This window comes from Lissotriton helveticus, chromosome 2_1 (assembly GCF_964261635.1).
Source record: "Lissotriton helveticus chromosome 2_1, aLisHel1.1, whole genome shotgun sequence".
NCBI classification, from domain to species: Eukaryota; Metazoa; Chordata; class Amphibia; order Caudata; family Salamandridae; genus Lissotriton; species Lissotriton helveticus.
In genome coordinates this window covers 1,937,217,579-1,937,239,829 of record NC_136059.1, presented here as the reverse complement: position 1 = coordinate 1,937,239,829, position 22,251 = coordinate 1,937,217,579, and the positions used below count along the sequence as shown (strand labels likewise).

Below are 22,251 nucleotides of genomic sequence, written 5' to 3'. Positions count from 1 at the left end.
TTGGCTAGTGGCCATCTTGACGACGAAACCTTGAATTTACAACGCTGGTCTGGTTGCTCCAGACTGGCCCCTGCTTTCCTGAAAAAAAAGCAGCCATCAGACCTTGCTGGTCTGATTAAGAAGCTAACTTCGATTCCTGCGTGGGTTGCCTTTGCCAAGGCTTGTTGACTCCAATCCGGAAGCCGACACCGCCGCCAGCGAGAGCCTTCGTGGGACAGTCCGTGCCTGACTCCTGGTCGTCGTCAACGCCTCCTGGTCCACATGGCTGCAGAGACAAGCTTCACGACATCACCTGATTGCTTCGCGACATCGCCTGGTTCCTTCCTGGTTCCTTCCTAGTCACTGGCTAGTGACCCAGACTTTGTCCCCTATGCTTTCAGGTACTCTTCATCCTCGATCCGCCCTTGGATCCAACCGGACACTTCTCTCCTGGTCGCCTGCAGCATCTTTCTTCACAGTTCCATAGCATTCAGCGACGAAACCCGACACACTTTGACACCTATATGCACCCGCTTCCTGTGGGTGAGGTAACGCGAGTACTCCGGTGCTCCTGTGGGTAATGACTATCCAACTGTCTAGGTTTCAAGTAACTTTCATCGAGTCCAGTGCCCTAAAAGAACTAGTTTCTAACTCTTTTGTTCCCATTCATTTTCTATGGTAACTTGCGTGTGAGTAAAGACTCTGCACACGCCTCCCGTGGGCCTCCTGCTTCCTATCCCTTGGTAGTACAGCGTAGCCCCAGCGATTCCCTAGGCCTATTCATTTTCCGAGCAGTGGTACTTGTACCACTATTTTAGTATATGGTTTAGCGTGCCCCTAGGGCCCTACTGTATTTTGTGCAACTTATTGTATTTTAATTAAGTATCTTGTTATGTGCTTGTGCCTCTGACCTCATAAAGAGTTCAGAGGGATTGTCTAGAAATAAATACATATATATTTTATATATATATCCTGTGTGGTGTCCTTTCATTTGGTATTAAAGGGGTTACATATGGTAAAACAGCTGGCTTCACATGCCGTCTTGAGTTTAGCCTAAGACTGCTTTGTCCATGCTACCACTAGGATAGCTGGTCTATAAGGTTGACTTTACAACCATCACCATAAGGGTTGTTTGGACTGGTTCAAGTTGCTCACTAGAATAGTGAACATCATATACCAGGCCAACTTCTCACAGTTCCTAACTCTAAAATCTGACTTGTGTACATATATTATCTCTTACTGGGAAAAAAATAGTTTAAGTGAAGTTATGTTTTTGGGAGAAAACCACCCCGGCCAGGAAACCCATAACCTGTCCCCTGCCCATCAAGGATCTGAAACGTTGTAAAGGGGTCCAACAAGTGCTGACCCTCATTGTAATTCCCAGCAAAAACTGGATGACTGATTTTACTAAGCGAGGATGAGGTGAGGCAGCTTGGTCTAGCTTGAGAATCTTTTTTGATTTTGCTGAAAATCCCTTCATTGGTTTGTGAGGAAAAAAAGAAAACAAAAAAATAGGGGTCAAATTTGCTAAAGAAATTATAGATATCTTTATAGTTAACTTGCCATCTTTGGTATCTGGTATGTCAGTTCTCCGAGTAAAAAATGAAATCGATTTGCAGACTATTTGTCGGCCTTTACACAATATAAGGGAATGTGTGTATCCCATGTTTTGAAAAAGAAAATGGTGCTCGTTTTTGGGAACAAGGGGAGTGTACCCAGTGAGGCGCGCTTGTTATGTGCTTTCTGTCCCCCAAAATGTGATAATGTATTACGTTTTCTTCAATGTCAGTCACTTTAGTTTACTATGCCCAAAGGAAACTATTATGCTTAAAATAGTTTTTGTACAGTGAGTTTTTGTACAGATACAAAAAGGTTGTGGAGGACTGAGCCATGGATTTGCACCCTGTGGTGGCAACGCCAAGACTCGCAATCATTGTCACAGTCTCACTAATCACTTTAGGCTTACAAATCTCTTAACTGTGGAGAAAGGGAGAGCAATTAGAGAAATCTGCTTTTCAGCAGACAGTAGATTAAAAACACAAGTTTATTTTAACACAGACATGGAATAGGAGGGGCCGGCTGCAGGCCTGTGGTACCAGAAGGTTTCTTATACATGACATCCATACCTATGTGGTTCCTTTTTAAATACGTGTGCACAGTGGGTATTGTATTTCTGTTCATATGGTTGTTGTGGTTGCTTGATTAGAGATTATAGGGAAATTTACTAGACTGTATATATTTATTTCAACAGGTGGTAGAATATTTTGCTGTTCCTTTTGTCACAACTACCTGTGTGAAGACGATCAGTTTGAACATCAAGCCAGCTGTCAGATTTTGGAGGCCGAAACGTTTAAATGTGAGTCTTTGTTATTCAAGCTTTGTTTTTAGGCTGAAGTGATAAGAGGCATGTTTGTATTTGCTAGACTACTTAGTGCATCATGCATAATAGCACAAATTGCAATGACTGATGCGTTCATTTAGTTTTGTAGGTATTTATAAAGCTATAGTTATACATCTAAAATATCGTCTGTTCTCCACCCAGTCTTGGATTCCAGTGTTTTCCCTAGCTAAATTAGTAGGCCTGGCTACATTCATTCTATTCAGAGATAGCCTGCTCTTTGATCGGACCATTATATGTTGGTATGACTGGGTCCGAAATTACAAATGTATTGCACAGTTATAGGCCGTCCCACATGTTGTGGGGCTATAGTTCTTTGCTTTTGTTCTCTTTTATTGTAGTACTTTGTTTCGTGAAGGAGGAAGTGAACTGTCGTTTTGCACTAAACTAATACACCTCTAAGCCCCTCTACACCCTCCACTTGATTAAATAACTCCTCACCTTTCAAAGAACAGCGGTGGGATTGAGACTTCCTACGAAGTAACAGTTGGACTATATTAGGATCACCATGTCATAGATAGAATCCAATGTTCTTTCATTCTTCAATTTAGTAGCAGATCGTGGACACCTAGGATTGAATCTGATTCTTATTTCCAATGAATTGGCCTTGTGTCCGAGTGTAGGCAGTGCCATGTGGTACTTTCAACTGGGTATCATGGTCCTTTAAAAATATAAGCCTTATCATGAGCATGAGGATAGTAGAATGGTTTTAATGACCACTCTGGTGTTTGAAAATAACCAGTTTTTGCATGTGCATAATTCCCCTGGAATCAGTCTTAATTAACATTCATTAGCAGACGTATACAGTGCATCCCTTGAAGCCTTCGCATTTACTTCTTGGTGCACCTTTTCACAAAATAGTGTAATTTTCCAACATATTCATGTTAGTGAATGGATTTTTCTTTTCCATGGTTGTTTTCCTTGTGGTTTGAGATCGTTTTCATGATTTCTTTTGTAATGCTTTTTTGTAGATGCTGATTTGCTGTTTCCTGTCCTAGCCTATTTCTTGAGTCCTATTTTTAACATTATACTTAAGAGATTGAGACTTTTTAGATGTTCTTACAGCAAGAAATCTTTTCAAAGAAATTCATTGTATTGCGAACACTTTTAATACAATATGAATCGCTTTATTTTTATTTCCTTACACACAGCTGGCATCTAATTTTGTTCACCTTTAATATATGGCTATGATCTAAGCAGTGTTGAACTATTAACACTTACTCTACAGCTCAACCTATAGTTGTAAATGTGCAACATAACTTTTATGTCCTATCTTATGCTGTTCATATTTATTAAATACATTTTTAAGTTTTTGGGGAACTGAAAGCTTGCCTGGAATTATGCCAACTGCATGGTCAGTTTATGAAAGAAAACTGTATGAACCCTTTGTACGACATGACTTAAATTGCACATTTGGTGCAGGGTATATACATGTCCATGTGAACTTGCATGTGTCGGAGACCTGTAAGTTATACAGTTATAAGGACAGTGCATGCATTTAATGAAATCGGGTGAGCATGTGATGTCCCTATTGGTCAATTCCTGTTCTGTGTTCTACTGACCCAGCAATCCTTCTCAGTAAGCAGATGTACAATAACAGAAAATGCCCTCTTAGTGTGGCGCAGGCACCATTGATCTTAGATACTGGTAGAATGGTACTATACTTTTGTATCAGTCCGTTATCAGTGCAAAGCCCTGCATTGGACACACTTAGAGAGGGGCTAGATGCTAATCTTCCACAGGCACTGGTTCTTCTTGACTTGTCGGCCGCCTTCGACACGGTGGACCACACCATCCTTCTTTCCCTTGTCGAGGCGGCAGGCCTTGGAGGTTCTGCCCTGGCCTGGCTCAGCTCTTTTCTGAGCGACCGCTCACAGGCAGTCCATCTGGCGGACTTTTCCTCCCCTGCCCGCAAAGTGCAATGTGGCGTCCCCCAGGGATATTCTCTCTCCCCTCTTCTTTTTAATTTGTATATCTTTCCACTTATTTCTGCCCTGCAGAGGATGGAGGTCACGGTGTTTAATTACGCCGATGACCTCCAGCTCATTTTTAACCTCTCTGATTCTCCTGATTCTATCCACAATTTCCAGTCGGTGATGGTCTTTATCAGGGATTGGATGAGCTTTAACCATCTTACGCTCAACCCTGATAAGACCGAGCTTCTCCTCACTGGTGGTAAACTCAACCCTTGGTCTTCTACCTTTTGGCCCCCCTCTTTTGGTCCTCCCCCTCTCCTTCTCCCTCCGTTAAGACACTGGGGATCACGCTCAATCAACATCTCACCTTACACTCCCAGATCAGCATGGTGGTCTCTTCTTGTTTTTTTATTTTGCGCACCATTCGTAAGATCTCACGTTTTTTTTCCTTCTCAGCTCGCAAACTGATCCTTATGGCTATGGTCCTTTCCCGTTTAGATTATGGTAACGTTCTGTACAATGGTGCCCCCGCTTTGCCTTCCGGCGGCTCCAACTGATGCAGAACCAAGCTGCCCGCTTGGTCTACGGCTTACCTAAATCACATCGCATTACACCCCTTCTAAGATCCCTCCATTGGCTCCCTATTGGAGAAAGGGCCTTTTTTAAGATGGGATGTATTACATTCCAGGCCATTGCGGGAACAGCTCCGTCTTTTATTAAGTCCAAAATCGAACCCTACACCCCCAGCAGACAACTCCGTTCCTCCTCTATGTCCCTCTTGGTGATGCCCAGGTTCAAGAAGAGCAGAATGGGAGGTTCTAAGTTCTCTGTCCTTGCTCCGCAATTTGGGAACTCTTTACCTCTCCCAATGAGATCAACACCATCCTATCTGGAGTTTCGCAGCACCCTGAAAACCACTCTGTTTTCACAGGCTTTTAATATCTAATCCACTTTGCCATCTAACTCAGGATTCCTCCTCAACAGCGCCATGAAACCGCCTTGTAAACGAGCGCTCAACAAATACCATTAAATTCAAATTCAAATTGGATTGCGTCCATTCTCAGTGGTCAAGAGATGTAGGTACTATAATTTTCAGCCTAAATCTTTTCTGAACTCACTTGCTGAGCATTATTCCGCCAGCCTAATCTTTGGGCCTGGAAATGGATGGTCCTATTTTTCTTTTTTGCTTGGGTGTCAACCAGTACACGGGTAATGCCTTCTGCCTTTGACTTCTGACATATGCCCACAATTCCCCAGTGCAAGGTCATCCTCTTTACAATCTTTGTTTCCTCCATTTGGATTTGAAAGCACAGCCCACAGTTCTTTGTCACAGATCACTGAAGACACAGGAATGACACTGAAAAATAGTGGAAAGCACTGAACTAAGAAAGAATCATCAAAGTCAACATCAGATGTTGAAAAAAACTGAAAGACGCTAAAGCAAATAAAGACACAGATTTTTTTTATTTGGACCTTGACTACATAGGTTGGGGAATGAACAGATGGGGTAAGACCTTTTTCACAGACTATATTTACATGTACAGTACAATTATAGAGGGCACAGTTCGAGGAGGAGCAGATGGAAGCGGTCATGCCGTGAGTGGATAAAAACACAAACACTCCACACAGGACCTTATATATATCATGGGTAATGCTCTAACCGACTCCATCATTGTCCCTGCTACAAGAAACAGGGCTAATGCTAAAGCAAATAAAGACACAGATTTTTTTTATTTGGACCTTGACTACATAGGTTGGGGAATGAACAGATGGGGTAAGACCTTTTTCACAGACTATATTTACATGTACAGTACAATTATAGAGGGCACAGTTCGAGGAGGAGCAGATGGAAGCGGTCATGCCGTGAGTGGATAAAAACACAAACACTCCACACAGGACCTTATGTATATCATGGGTAATGCTCTAACCGACTCCATCATTGTCCCTGCTACAAGAAACAGGGCTAATGCTCCAACATCCATAGACCCACCCCAGATAAAGAAGTGACAGAGCAAGCTCTCCTCTACTGGTAGGGGCAGTCTCTGACAATGACTACAGTGAGGATGACTGCATGCAATCCACTCATTCCCTTTACCAGACTCCATGTGAGGCCAATCCAAGAATGGCTCCAGAGCCAATTTTCACAATCCACAGGGTACTGGGAGTATCTAGTGGTTGTTACACATAGGGTACAGAGGGACATATAATGGTGAAAAGCGAAGAATCTGCTTAGACAGACCCGTCAAACATCTGTCCACTCAGTGACCATTAAAATAGATGCCCCCCACACACCTTGGGCACACATGAAAGAGCTGAAGATCAGAGTTTAGCAGAAATTGCAAGAGGCAATGCACCACATATATGCACTAGAACTCAATGAGGTCTCACTCTGAAAATGTCACATAGACATCAAAGAAAGAGTACTACAGATCCTAACAGACAACACAACCACATTTTATTAACTCCACAAACAAGGCAAGGGAATAAGAGTATCAGTCTTTCCGAAACTATTTGGTAGGCATGTCACTCAGAACCAGCCAGCCTCACTATAACTGTATGCATGGAGGTGTTGTAGGAGGCTAGGGAACCAGAACCATATGTTGCAGATGTTACATAGCCAAGTGGAACAGATTCATGCACTGGTGCAGAAGAGAGAACCTATCCCACAGCTTAGCACAAGGCACTATCCTAATTGAATATCTTATGCACCTACTAGAAGGAAAACTGTTGTACATAACCATCAAGGTAAATCTCTCTGCAGTAGTCACATACACGACATGCGCTTCAGGTAAGGGCATTTTACTGTACCAGCAGTCAAGAGGTTCGTAGTAGGAGTAAAGAGGATTTCAATGCCCTCACCCACGTTGAACTTGAACCTAGTGCTAGCACAGCTAAGGAAAACCCTGTTTGATCCTATTCATAAAGCAGAATCAGAATTCCTGACTATGAAGAAAGCATTTCTGATTGCCATCACCTCACTACTTAGATACGCTATTTGCTTTAGCTCACGGTACAGGAACCATACTAACAATATGGGTGGGAATGAGGACCCACTCACAGCTTCTCCTAAATGTCGTAGCTCACTTCCATTTCAACCAATCAATACAATGATGCTGGCTTAGCTCATTAGATATCAGGAAAGCTGTAATGTACTACCTACAGGAAACAAATCCCTGTACCAAATGGAACCAGTTCTTGTCTCATTTGTACCGGCAAATAAGATGTTGCCGGTCACATAAGAAATCATTGCAAGATGAATAGCAAAAACCATGCAAACATGCTACGACCTAGTGGGAAGAAAATGCAGGTTAGCAAACAAAGAGTACAGTCCACAAGGAAAAATTGAGTCACACTAGCATTTATAGCTAATATCTCCATTAATGACATATGAATAACAGCCACATGGCCAAATATCCAGATCTTCACAAAACACTATTGTGTCGACATACATGCTCAAATGGGTCTGAAGACACACTCACTCACAACCTCCTAAGTGGAGGAAATACCGCTACACAATCCATCCTCGGAGTGTAAATCCAGAAAACATTCTTGCTCCAAAAGTAAAATAGTGTTCGAGGCATGTGAGCTGTAGTGTTGGGTCCGGGTGTTTGCAAGTTGTTTTTCTTCAAATAAGTCTTTCCTAGTCACGAGGTAAGGTGACTCCTCCTTTCGGTGATGGTGCGCATGGTCATCGACTCCACTCTTAGATTGTTGTTTTCCACCATCAGGTTCGGACATGTGTTGCTGCGCTTCGGTTCAAAACGTTCTTCGGTTTCCCTTTGCGATTTTGCTCTCCCCTGAGGCGAAAAGCCGGGGGAATCTCTCTTTACCCTTTATACTGATCATTTTAGCCTTCAGTCGCTGACTCACAAACGACGAATTTTAAAAAATTGTAAAATATTTTAATTGTTCATTTTTAACCGGACATTACCTCTTGGGTGAGATTACTTCACCTGAGGTCTCCGGGTTGTTGCCTGACAAAGCGCGCTGCTAGAAGGCGCCCTGATCTCACCTGACCCTCCCGAGGCGCCATCTTGGTGAGGGAAGGTCAGCGCTCCAGTCGATAGAACTCTCCCGCCCTCCCAGGTACTTAAAGCAGGGACTGGGTGGGGGAAGGTAATTGCGATTTTGCTCTCCCCTGAGGCGAAAAGCCGGGGGAATCTCTCTTTACCCTTTATACTGATCATTTTAGCCTTCAGTCGCTGACTCACAAACGACGAATTTTAAAAAATTGTAAAATATTTTAATTGTTCATTTTTAACCGGACATTACCTCTTGGGTGAGATTACTTCACCTGAGGTCTCCGGGTTGTTGCCTGACAAAGCGCGCTGCTAGAAGGCGCCCTGATCTCACCTGACCCTCCCGAGGCGCCATCTTGGTGAGGGAAGGTCAGCGCTCCAGTCGATAGAACCCTCCCGCCCTCCCAGGTACTTAAAGCAGGGACTGGGTGGGGGAAGGTAATTGCGATTTTGCTCTCCCCTGAGGCGAATAGCCGGGGGAATCTCTCTTTACCCTTTATACTGATCATTTTAGCCTTCAGTCGCTGACTCACAAACGACGAATTTTAAAAAATTGTAAAATATATTAATTGTTCCTTTTTAACCGGACATTACCTCTTGGGTGAGATTACTTCACCTGAGGTCTCCGGGTTGTTGCCTGACAAAGCGCGCTGCTAGAAGGCGCCCTGATCTCACCTGACCCTCCCGAGGCGCCATCTTGGTGAGGGAAGGTCAGCGCTCCAGTCGATAGAACCCTCCCGCCCTCCCAGGTACTTAAAGCAGGGACTGGGTGGGGGAAGGTAATTGCGATTTTGCTCTCCCCTGAGGCGAATAGCCGGGGGAATCTCTCTTTACCCTTTATACTGATCATTTTAGCCTTCAGTCGCTGACTCACAAAACGACGAATTTTAAAAAATTGTAAAATATTTTAATTGTTCATTTTTAACCGGACATTACCTCGTGGGTGAGATTACTTCACCTGAGGTCTCCGGGTTGTTGCCTGACAAAGCGCGCTGCTAGAAGGCGCCCTGATCTCACCTGACCCTCCCGAGGCGCCATCTTGGTGAGGGAAGGTCAGCGCTCCAGTCGATAGAACCCTCCCACCCTCCTCTGACCAGTGACGAATAAAAGCATGGCACCATCCCGTCCGCGCAGCGGGCGCGCCAAAGGCGCGCCAAAGGCGGGCCCGTCTGCGCCCGTCCGCGCCGGGACCGGGCCCAGGGCCACAACCCCTGCTTCTCGCACCATCTACTCTCGTAACGAACTCATGGAGCTGTGCCCTTCTTATGCTCCGCTATGTACTAAAGCGGATGTATCACTCATTCCATTTGCTTCAGGCACACGGTGTTCACACTGTAACTCTCTATCCATACTGGTTAACCCTACGCGGCATATCAAAACACGAGCTATGGAGGAAGACACACTTATCTCCATGGCACTTGTTAATGCGCGTTCACTCAGTAAACACTGTCAGGACATAGCTGACCTTATAAATGATCATAACTTAGACATCCTTTTCATCACCGAGACTTGGTCCGATGAAGCATCTGCCCCTGACTATGTTACAGCAGTCCCCCCGGGCTTTAGTGCCTATCGGCAGGATAGGCCTAAAGGTAAAGGAGGTGGAATAGCCATCATAGCTAGAGACTCATATAAAACGCGCTGCTCACTAATCCCTATCAATGCATGCGAAGCCATGCATTTTGATATTAAGCTGGCTCCTACGTATAATTTTAAGGGGATATTGATATACAGACCCCCTGGTACCAGATCCGCGTTTCTCACAAATCTTACCAATATCACCGAATCTATAGCGGCAGAAGAATTCACAACGATATTGGGTGATTTCAACTTTCATCTAGAGCTTCACAGTGATAGGGATACCATTTCCCTCGTATCAGACCTTGACACGATGGGCCTCAGACAGCTGGTTACGACTTCTACTCACCAGGCAGGCCACACGCTGGACGGTATCTTCACTAATGTGGAAGGACTGTCCATCACTTCTGTTCTGCCAATGACCTGGACAGACCATTCAGTTATCATTAGTGAACTTACCATCAAAGGTCCGCAGAGTAAAATAAGGTCTCCTGCTATAAAGGGCACGTTCAAAGCGTGGAAGGACATTAACCCCAATGATTTAAGACTGCTTCTCCACACCACAACCCCAGAATTATCCACTGACCCAACGACTGCCACCAATCAATTTCACAAATGGTTGGGTGAAGCTTCAACTCTGTTGGCACCCACCAAATCAATTTCTAAAAATAGAAATAGGCCTAAAGCTAAGTGGTACACGAAACAACTAAAAGACCAAAAACAACTTACTAGGAATAAGGAACGACTATGGCTTAGAACCTACGACACTGAAACCAAGGCCAATTATAAGAAAACCCTGGCTACTTATAAATCAATGATAATAACAGCAAAAAAGGATTACTACACTCGCCATATAGAATCTGCCAAAAATTCTAGCAAAGAGCTTTATCTCATTGCTAAAACCCTTGCGGGTAAGGCCCCGGATCTTAACCCACCCCCATCACAAACCCTATGCGATGCCTTGTCAGACTTTTTCTTTACCAAAGTTAATGATATTTATCAAGATTTTAATCCTGACCAGGTCCACAGTAGTGGCACTATTTCTCCGGTCACAGCAGTGACACCGGCTAGCACCATTATGACATCTTTTAATGCTCTCCCCACCGATCAAGTTAAAAGTATCGTTAACACGATTAAAGCTGGATCAGCTTTGGATCCCTGCCCTACCTCTGTACTTGCCACAGTACCAGATATAGTTATCCCCATTATAACTACACTCTGTAACAGCATTCTGGCATCAGGAACCTACCCAGATGCGCTGAAGAACACACTAATCAAACCTCTGCTGAAAAAACCGGGGTTAGACAAAAGCGAATTAAAAAATTACCGCCCGATTGCAAGCCTCCCTTTCCTAGCGAAGGTTATAGAAAAGGCCATGAACCAGCAGCTGTCAGCCTATATAGAGAACAATCACCTGCTGGACGATACACAGTTCGGTTTCCGCAAACATCATGGCACGGAAACCGCACTCATTAAAGCAGCCGACGACATAAGAGTCATCCGTGACCAAGGAGGTACTGCGGTATTAGTCCTCCTGGATTTGTCTGCTGCTTTCGACACGGTCGACCACAAGATCTTGGTCGACCGTGTCGAGAGGATGGGCATTCAGCTTACTGCCAGAGATCTTCTGGCCTCCTTTCTGGCCAATAGAACCCAGGCAGTTACCCTGGGCCCCTTTCAATCTGCCGACCTGTCGTTGCCGTGTGGGGTCCCACAAGGCTCATCCCTGAGTCCGACACTATTTAATATATATGTGTCGGACCTTGCTAGTGTCATCAAAGCCTACGGGATGGGCCTGACCTCATACGCTGACGATACTCAGTTGGTTTTGGCCATAAGAGACGATGGACAGAGGATGGCGGAGAGCTTCCAAGATGGGCTGACTGCAATTAGTGAGTGGATGGCAAGAAATTACCTGAAGCTCAACTCTGATAAAACAGTGGTTATCTTCGGTAAGCTCTCCCCTCCCTGGTCGGCAACCTGGTGGCCAGCAGCCATGGGTACACCTCCTTCCCCTTCGGTCAAAGTGAGAAACTTAGGTGTCACCTTTGACAACCAGCTCAATTTTATGGCCCATGCGAATAAAGTGGCTGCTAACGCTCACTTTAAGTTACGTATTGTCAGGAAAATTATACCATACTTACCTGAATCAGCAGCAAAAACACTAGTTTCTTCGCTAGTGCTGTCTTCATTAGACTATTGTAACGGTCTGTTGCTTAACGCCCAGAAAAGAGTCATCAAAAAACTACAGACCGTTCAAAATGCTGCTGCCCGTGTACTCGCAAAAAAACCCAGATTTGCCCCCATTTCGGACACGCTTAAAAAATACCACTGGCTGTCCATTCACAATAGGGTCAAATTCAAATCTCTGTGCACGGTTTTTAAATCACTTCAGGATTTAGGACCTCGATTCTTTAAAAAACAACTGACTCCGTACAATCCTGTGAGAAAGCTTCGATCCACATCTTCTAACCAGCTAGTGGTCCAACGTAGCCGCACAGTTTCCTGGGGTGATCGCCGTTTTTTAATCTCGGCCCCCAGACTCTGGAATACCCTACCCATTGATATTAGGACCAGCTCTACTCTTCTTCAGTTTAGAAAAAAACTGAAGACATGGCTTTTTAATCAATAATTCACTTCCTGCTTTTTTCTGTCTAGGGTGAGACTTTAATGCAATTTCAGCGCCGAGACGCCTAAGGGTAATTGCACGCGCTTTATAAATGGCATTAAATAAATAAATAAATAGACACGCAACCCTCTCTACCTCGACGGTATTGTTTTCGTACGTGGTTCACAGTTCTCTGCGTATCGTTTCGGTCACCGAAAACTACTTTAGAGCGGAAAGCTTCGTGGACGGCCTTCGGGCGTAACCACTTTGGGTCAGCTCTCCGTTGCTGGAACGGACACTGTTCAAATTTTGCCATCAGTGACATGCGAAGTATCTGCGCACTTATTCACACAAAGTGTGTAACTTTTGCCAGTCTCCGGAGCACAAGGAGGAAGACTGTGACGCCTGCAAACCATTTAGATCGGAGAAAACTCTTAGAAATCATTGGGCCCGACATCCAGAGTCAAAGCATCGAAGACACACCGGACATCTTCGATGAACATTCCGATAAAGAAGATGTGGGAGCATCAGCAGCGGAGGAGGAAGAAATCTTCTCCGGTCAGGACTCTGAGATAAACCTCGACGTCGAGGAATTGCCGCAAGGATGAGGTCACGTGAGTACCGAAGCTCAGAGACTTTTTGGGATGTTCTTGCAAGCTGCCCACTTCCTCAGAGAAGTGGCTGAGGGTTAAATAAGTGATGTAGATTGAATCAGGATATGAAAAATTATGCAGTGAATAGCTACTAAGACGTAAAACAGCACATGCTACAATAAAGGGCAAAAGATTCTGAAGATGGCGGCCAAAGACTGGTGCATTATGGACATGGTTCTGACGTCCTGGGGGATGGCATTATGCAAGTACTAGTGGAAGCCCACGAGGAAAAAAAATATAGACCCTTTCATGCCCAACAACTGGATGGCAAGATAATTCACAATGTGTGAATCCAGAAAAGTATTCAAGCAGCAAAGCTATTGTAAACATTTTCTTGTGGACGGGGAGTCAGATCGAATGATAGCACATACTACCAGCATGCCCTGAAACATGTCATTTAAATTGGTACAGTTAAGTTATCTCCAGCATGCCTACCATACTTGTACACACTGCAGAGCCTAGTCTATGGGTCCCACCCTGGAACTTGTCCCAGCTGAAGGACTTCAAAATGCTGAGATTTCTCACAAGTCTGATGTGAACAGAGCTTCTGCTCCTTTGGAAGTAGGTGGTGGACATTGCCTTGTATGTATACTGCACCTGGAACAGGGACTGCCTCGAAAGATATGCAAATTCAACTAGTGTAGCACATGCATGTCATGGAAGTGGTATATTCTCCCTATGTGAGTGATCTCTGCAGATATGCAAGAACTGAATGCACAGCCCTCATAGAGGTGATCCCAAATATGACAGTGATGTGGAAAAGCATGTTCACATCAACATCACCCAACTCAAACATCCATAATTTTCAGTAGCTCCACGAGGATGTATGTCCTTATTCAATAACTACACCTCCAACTCTGATCAAGCCTGAAACATTCCATTCCATCAGTTAACTCTAGCACATCCATGCTAATCCTGGGTCCTATTCATCCCTAACACAGCATCAAGTTTGGTAATCTATGCTAAAGCTATCAAACACATATAGTGTGATGAACATAAGTTTGGAAGAAAATATATGCAGCATCAAGACTGCTGTTACTGGAACTCTTTCCCATGGTAGCTCTGCAGTGACCCCAACATAATTACTTTCTGAAAGCAATACCTGGTCCTCTAAGCATTTCATTTCATTCTGAATAGCTCCATCACCCTATTTGTCCTCTCTTTCGGAATTGTGGATATCCCCAGTGCTCTGTTGTGTCCTTCGGTAATAGGAACACATTATAAAAAGATGAAATAAAATAAAATTGGAGACCATAACCAAAAATATGACCTGCAGTGAAACTTGTACATTCAACTCTGTACAAAGTGTTTCCTCTCAAGATAAGGAAGACGTGGAACCAAATCGTATATCAGTTCCCCAGAGATATTCTCACACATTTTTTATAAGAACTGCGAATGTACCAGAATTCTGGAATCGGAGAGAGGACACAGCACGTGCTCGTCCCAAGTATTGATGACGGGCTCTTAGTTGTGAACCCTATCATGGTACATTGACAGTTCTCATAACAAAAGTTACTGGTTCCCACATATTGAACCCTCGGGTGAAAGTGCGTTCTACAGTTGACTTATACTTGCTTACTACTCCCGACACCCCATCATTGGACCATCAACTACTTGCATATACCATTCAAGCCATGATAAAGTTCAATCTCTATTGAACGAATCGCGTTGGCTGGAGCCTATGTTATGATATTGTTGAAATAAAGAAAATCAAATACAAAGGAACTTTGTCCGTTTGCATCTTTTGAAAAGACAATCTAGCGTTGCACCTCTCCACTCGTGCCTATTAATGGAGGTTTGTGGACAAGCAGTCAATATGCTCTGTCGTATAGCAAAGATATAACCTTTCAATGGATGAGATTGTGCTAGCAGCATGTTTTCCCAGAGAAACAGCAAGGACATATCCTTTCAGGAGGAATTTATGTGACTGAGATGCAACTAGGTCAAACCTTTCAATAGGATATGGTGGACAAACCATGCTTGTGCCGGTTGGTATATCAAGGATATAATCACTCAATAGTTTTTGAGTATAAAGAGTATTTGCAAAGTAGATGCACTTGCAAAATTAGAAAGAAATGATTACAGGTACAGCTGTGATCGCCTGCCAGGTAAACACATTGTTTTGCAGGTCCACAGCTCAAATCAGACCACCTCTAGGACAATGGATAGTATTGACATTAGGAAGAACAGTTATATTGAAGTCAAGAGCAGTGGACCAGGACTCGTAAGTGTTTTCAGCATAGCTCGGATAGAAGGCTAACATTTTTCAACATCACTGGCGATTATGGATATCTAGCCAGACTAACCAAAGGATATAAAGTACAGTTCCACAAGACAGCCTACTTCAAAAGCACTAGTAATATCATGTTCTAAGGTCCTGCATAGAACTAAAGTTTTGCCTTTGAAGGGCACAGTTGGGCCTACGAGCAAGAGCCAAATTATAGGGGTCTGTAGTTAATATAGATCTATTCACCCATTGAAGTTCAAAATGACAACATTTCTAGATTCATATCTTCACTCCAGAAATTATTATGAGCGCTGTTTATTTGAATCATGTATGCTCAGTTACAAATGTAGTTAAGATGAGTGGTGCTTAAAATGTGCACTACGTAGCCCACACTGTAAGTTCAGTGTACTTCATTTTCCTAAGGACAATGCTTTTTGGCAACAAGAAGTTCCTCTCTATTATAAAAGATCATTCCAGAGAAAGTATATTCATACATGGATGATCGACTGGTACATTTGCAGAAGTACACAGACAACATGATGAAGTATTACATGCACTAAACTTGAGGAGGAATAGGAAGAATTTTTGTGAGTAACCAAATTGATAAAGTTTTTTGGAACAAAAATAGATACCATGAGAACAGTAGCTTACTCTTCAGAGAAAGAAAGGAACACGCTTCTAATTGTGTTTGCTATAAAATCTGAATAAACAGATTCAATCAAAAACACTCTATTAACAGCACTCGTGCAGTGAGTCATATGTCAGTAACCTCTTATAAATAATATTGTGGGAAGATTACAGTTCACAACTGCTGCTAAAATGTTTGCTGGTTCCAACATCCAGATCTCCAAACCGAGGCATAGGTTACTGTGCCTAGTGCTCAAATTAGTAACTTGTTTGCAAAGAGGAGTTTCTGCTACTCTGAATTGAAGCTGACAAAGGACTGGTAAATAACTGATTTAGGGCTTGCACGGTAGTATTAACTATAGACAGTTAGCCAAGAAAGATTAATCTTTTTAAAAATCTTAAACTATAATTTTATGTATTAAAAAAAAAAGCAGTCTCCAAGGAAGGCTTTATTCGAGTGGAAACTGAAGATAGTATTGACAAGACTGATTGTACACTTTCCCCCTAGAACTACGTAAACGTGTTTATAAAATGCATAACCTTTATAAAATACAAATATTTAGTAGCAATCCCTTCGAGTTTGAGTTGTATACTAGACCTGGTCATAAGTAATTCCTACAACAACCGAGATTAAGGTGCATGCATTCATTATTCGAAATAATCTGCAGCAGAAAAACGTTTACACATACTTCATGTTATTCATTCCATCAAGGAGGTTAGAAAGTGCAAACAGTTGTTTACTTTTGGCCACCCGGGGTACTTCTTATCCTTTGGGAAGATTACCAGTTGAGCAGTGAAAACAATAGACTACCTGGAAGGTTGCTTCAAGGCAAATTGAGCTCACACTAATAGTGGACGATAGCTAAAATATGGTAGGTGCATATTTAGTATGTAAAAAATCAACATGGAATCAGCTTCACACTTCTACAAGAACATTATATGTGGCACCAATTTGGGCATGAGACAAGCGACACACCAGACAAGCCATGACTCATCCTGTATTGAGAAACTAGCCTAGCCTGTAACAGACCGACGCCACCGAAAGAAGAAACCAGTGACTTATCAAGCAGAAAAAGCTCTATTACAGGTGGGACCCATCAAACCTTCCCTTGAATTTCCCTTTAAGTAGATGAGGTATAAACAAATGTGTTACTTACACACACTGAGATACAATTGTAAACATTCAATGTAAAGCACAGACTGTCGATGGCCTAAGGTAAATGGAGCACTTTATTCCTTTTCACAAAGTAGAAGGGGAGTCTCATTACAGACCAGGATGAAATGCAAGTCTTTTTTTCTTCTTTTTAGAAAACAAACTTACAGTGCCCAACCAGTAGGCGCACAGTGGTATACGATAGCGAAATTCTTAAGGAATATCAAGCTGCAAAACTATTTTCTATAGTTATTTAACTTGTTTCTTACATTTTACAAATGTGTGCTTTATGCAGCACAGACGGTGCTAGCCTCAACTGTAGTCTGGTCTTTTCAATTTATTGGCATATCAATTGTAGAAGCCACCAAGAATAGAAAGAGGGCAACCAATGAAACTCACAAAGCTTGCAGTGGTGGAGACTGGGGATTAGAGATAGTGGAGGGTAGGGTCTGGAAAATAATCTAGTCCATAAACTAAGGTTGATCCAGGAGAAACATGCTCTCTAGGGCTCTGAGAGTGCACCACAGCAGAACTCTCTTCCTAGGTCCCTTCCATTGAACCCTCTCCAGAGTCCCCTGTGAGAACCAGTGAGTTCTTCATGAACTCAATGAGGACTTCACACTCCTTACATGTGGGGGCCCTCCACTCATTATTTCAACATTGCCTTAACTGGTCTAGGAAGAGATCTTTTAGGTTTACCTATTCCCATCAGCTATCAGTGTATATAGGCTGTGAGTAGAAAATTTTAACTTTTTAAATGCCGGTAGCATCAACTTGACCTAGACTCTGGGGATCTGTCACCAATTGAGGGAATGGCGTTTGCTGTCCCAAGCCCTATAGTGGGTAAGGGCACCAGTTGTGACATTTAGGGGTTTTACTACTGATATTCCTGGGCCTGCTTTACAGTTGGACCTAAAACTGAGCACCAAGGGCACCCCTTTAGCTCTTGATACTCAAGGTAGCAAAGCAAGGTTTACTTATGGTGGTGGTGTGGTGTTAAAGACTCTGAACCTAGCATAACATTAATAGCAAATAATATATGAATGCCCAACTAGTGCAGTACCTTTAGCCAAATGTTCTTCATTGTACCATCAGGACATTATGAAAAATGTAAAGCTTCCTACACATGTAGTATTAAACAATCAGACGGCTATAGCTACCAGTAGAATGGTTATCCCAAACCTGAGAGTTCTCTTGCTGAAGTGTGTGCTGTCCCTGCTCCAACATTCTTTTTTGCCTTCTGAACAGTTGCTGCAGTGAATTCTGTGTCTCTTTTGTGGGTAACACCCCTTTGACAGTTAGCACCCTTCCTTGGTTCATTCTAGTGAGGCTATCCACTTCTACTGCCCTCCATAACTCTTCAGTGTCTTTCAGTCAGGGTTTCTTTTCAGTTCTTAGTACTTTTCATCTTTCGTAGTTGTGTACATGTGCTGACCAGCACCTCAGCTGACTCCGGCACTGCTTATGCGAGGTCGTTCTTTTCTCTCATAAGCATCCTATCATAGTGTCGGGAAAAACTGCTCTAACATCTTAGTGGCTTGTTGATTACAGTCTGTCAGTGCAGAAGCGTGAAGGGGCAGCTCAGATTACCGCAGCTCCATACTGGACTACTGCTTTAACACACCCTACTCAATGCTTAACACTCTTGACCTGTCCTCCTTGCACTGCTTCCTATTGCTCCAGGCTACCGTGCTGCAAGTTACTTTTCTAGACAGTGCTTCTCTGTCGGGCACCTCTAGTACCTCCTTTGTCGTAGTGATGGCCCATTTCTTCAAGTCTCCTTCCACTAGCACATCCAAACATCTTATAGAAGGACTTCAGGTCTTGTTCCTGACCTGAGAAGGTAGCGACTGCAAAAAATGAGCATAGCTGAAACTCAGAAATCTTCTCCAGTCCACCGCCATGGACAGCCTGGCATTTGTTAGTGAGAACTTCCTGGAACACTGATCTGGAAATGCCATTGATACTTATCAAAGAATTGTGTATCTCTTCCCTCTTGACAACAATGCTATTAGTGCATCCTGAACTCCTGCATTTCAAGTTGCTCTTGTGTGATAATGAAGAAAAAGTAGGCAAAGTGAGAAAAAAACCAATTGCCTAGGAACACACAATTTGGTCACTTTAGGAAGCTGGGATTGATCCCAGGTTTTCTGGTTTCACACTGTGCAGTTCAACCACTAGATGGATATTTGTTTCCCTCTCTCTTTTTACATCAAAAGATATTGCTTTGCTTTTAATTATTCGCAAATAAGGTTAGAGCGTGGGTGGCAGACTGAAGCCATATGAAGGCTTGGTGTGGAATCAAGGATCCAAGAGAACTGAGCCAGGCATCTAGCTTGAGCTTGGTTCAAGCCTTCAGTGGATAGCCTACCTATATCACATAATTCACTTAAAGGTCAATCAATCTGACAAAGGCATAGGAAGGGTATGATTTTTGACTATAGTCAAACATTTTGGTGAAGCAGGAGTATCAACTCCACAGTGCAGAACTCCTTGTTTCAAGATTCATCATTTCTCACTAAACCACATTTTAAAGAGTGGACTTTGAGACTGGGAATTCTCTCCTCCATGGGTAAAAACAAATAATTGTTGAAGTAAAGTCCTGTTTTCCTATTACATTGTTACTACCAGTGTTTAGTTTGATGTAAGTTTTTTCTATCTGTTAGAAAAATGAACAGAGAAATATGTTCTGAAGCGCACAGTTTTATAGGGAAGGCCCAAGACTAATAAAGAAATATGCCTCCTGATTTGCATTGTTTCTATCATGCTCATTACCCAACAATTGGGGTGTGAGTGAATCCGATGGAGAGACCTAGGAATTACTCTCACTAATAGAATGCATTTGTTCTGTGCAAGCTGCCCAGAATTTAAATGCAGAGTTCACCATCAGCATATTTTAGCATAGTGGTAAAACCAGGATTCATGTAAATTCACCCTAATGCCATAGTTAAAACGTTCCCACTGTACAATTTCTATCAGTGGCCTTTGGGTGTTTGTCTGCCATCCTCAGTGAATCGCACACCTTGTTGGGGGCTTTATCAAGGACTTTGTATAGCACTCTCTACCTTAACTGAGCCTGTTTCTAAAAATGCCTAATGGTTACAGATGAGAGACTAATCTAAGGAGATTGAGGTCTAAGATTCTGTTTCTTTCCAGTTCAGTAATCTAGTTACTTCCTTTGTACACTTGACTCACCAAAGGTAGCAATAGCAAGCAGATACAGCCTGCCCCAGGGTGAGGTAGAAGATATCAACTCAGTTACAACATAACACATTATTGGCTTATCTAGGACTCTTCCAGAGGCTTGGTGCTTGATGTAGAGCGCAGATAACCCACAAAAACTCCGCAATGTACTCACAAACACCATGTACATACTTTGAATCACCAATGTCCACCTTACACCCGCCTCACCCTGCTGCCATCAATGCAGCCCTCTGTCCCACCACAGATCATACTTTTTGGCCCCTTGGAAAAATGTTTCTCAGTACCCATGACTTAAGATCTAGCAACAGCTGTGCTGCCAAGCCAGACCTAAGAAGGTTCATGAAGTTGCTTTGGAGAAATTAAAACGGGGATGTATTGCTCTTTTGAACCATGCAAGGGACATTCATATCCTAACACACACACACACACACACACACTTAATGTAATTTCTTTGAATATTCATGTTATTAATCTCTATTTTTTTCTTATTAGGTATATCGTGTAACCGGCTGGGCCAGCATTCATGCCTACGTTGTAAGGTACAGTAGAATAGAAAGATGTACGCAGACGCAGGTCACACTGAGTCAAGGCTAGAATGTTAGCTCTGAACAGAAGCCTCCCCACAAATTTTACTGCTCTACATCCTCAGTGTGTTTAAAAATGTTTACCTTCTTGTATGCCTCCCAGAATAACCCACCATCATAACCATCTGCATAATCAGGAAATCCAGGTTAGGGAACTCTTGTCTTTTATCTCAGCATGATTTCTTAGCAACCGTTTAATAGTTTAGTACCACTTCTTACAGCCCATAACTAATCCTGTGTCTGCAACCCAGATACGAGAGTACCAGTAGCCATGCCCAACCTTGCTTCCAGGAAACTAGTGGCCTGGAATCTTCCTTGACATCATAGATGGTATGTTATACTTTCTATATCATTTCACTCTTAGCAATATATAAAGATGGAGTTCTCACTGAAACAGTTTCCATAATCAAGAATATAAAATACTACCCCTTCTGAAATACAAAACCTTTCAAATGTACATTGGTACTACTGTTAGAAATATTATAATTTGTAAATGTACTAACTGTGACAATGGAATTAACTTTCTCTCTGACAGCTTATTGCACAATATACATTCTAAACTGTAATTTAAGGTTACCCTTTGTTAATTTCTCTGTTTGCAGGCCTGTTTCTGTGATGACCATGCTCGAAGCAAGGTATTTAAAACGGAAAAAGGAAAACCACCTCCTTGCCCCAAGTGTGGACATGAAACTCAGGAAACTAAGGATCTGAGCATGTCAAGTAAGACTGCACATTTAATGTTCATTACATTGTGCTGTGTAAATTATTGGAATTACAACAGGCTGATTTAAGTCAGTTTGATTTTGTGAAACATTACTTTCTTGGATGTAATTTGCTTTACACATTAAAAAAAAATGGATGCAAATATTTTAGTGATGGCTGGTCCATTGAGGTATGAAGTTGAGCACAACTTTTTTTCCGGTGACCAAGGTCACAGTAATTAAGCAGATGGCCTGAATCAAGTGATTCCCAACATGCATGTGGGTATATGCAGGTAGATGGCTTAGAAAGCTGTGTTAATGTTTGTTTCAACAGGGACAGCGGTATGACCTTTAAAGGAAGGTGAATGTTGGTCCTTTCCATTTAGGCAAAGGTCTTCCAGGTACCCACATCCTCCCCTCACTGACTTAAGTAGGTGGGCGGCAGGTGTCTTCTCTGGACAGAGCAACATTTTCAGTGAGTTCCCATGTGTCCCTACTACAGTTATTCCAACTGGTCCTGAATATGCAGATTCATTGTGAGACCTGGTGCTGCTAGACCTACAGAGGGTCTTCAGGATACATAGAACAGCTTTCTGTCTTATTT

At 42.8% G+C, this 22,251-nt stretch overlaps 1 protein-coding gene across 3 annotated transcripts in view; it reads left to right on the top strand.

The window, feature by feature from the left end:
• Positions 1-22,251, top strand: part of ZNF330 (zinc finger protein 330) — a 167,846-nt gene that overhangs the window by 104,211 nt on the left and 41,384 nt on the right. For all 3 annotated transcript variants that reach the window (XM_078676862.1, XM_078676860.1, XM_078676861.1), the window contains exons 7-9: positions 2,231-2,335; positions 20,855-20,901; positions 21,549-21,666. In XM_078676862.1, coding sequence (XP_078532988.1) covers positions 2,231-2,335; positions 20,855-20,901; positions 21,549-21,666 — 270 coding nt within the window. The remainder of the gene's footprint in view (positions 1-2,230; positions 2,336-20,854; positions 20,902-21,548; positions 21,667-22,251) is intronic.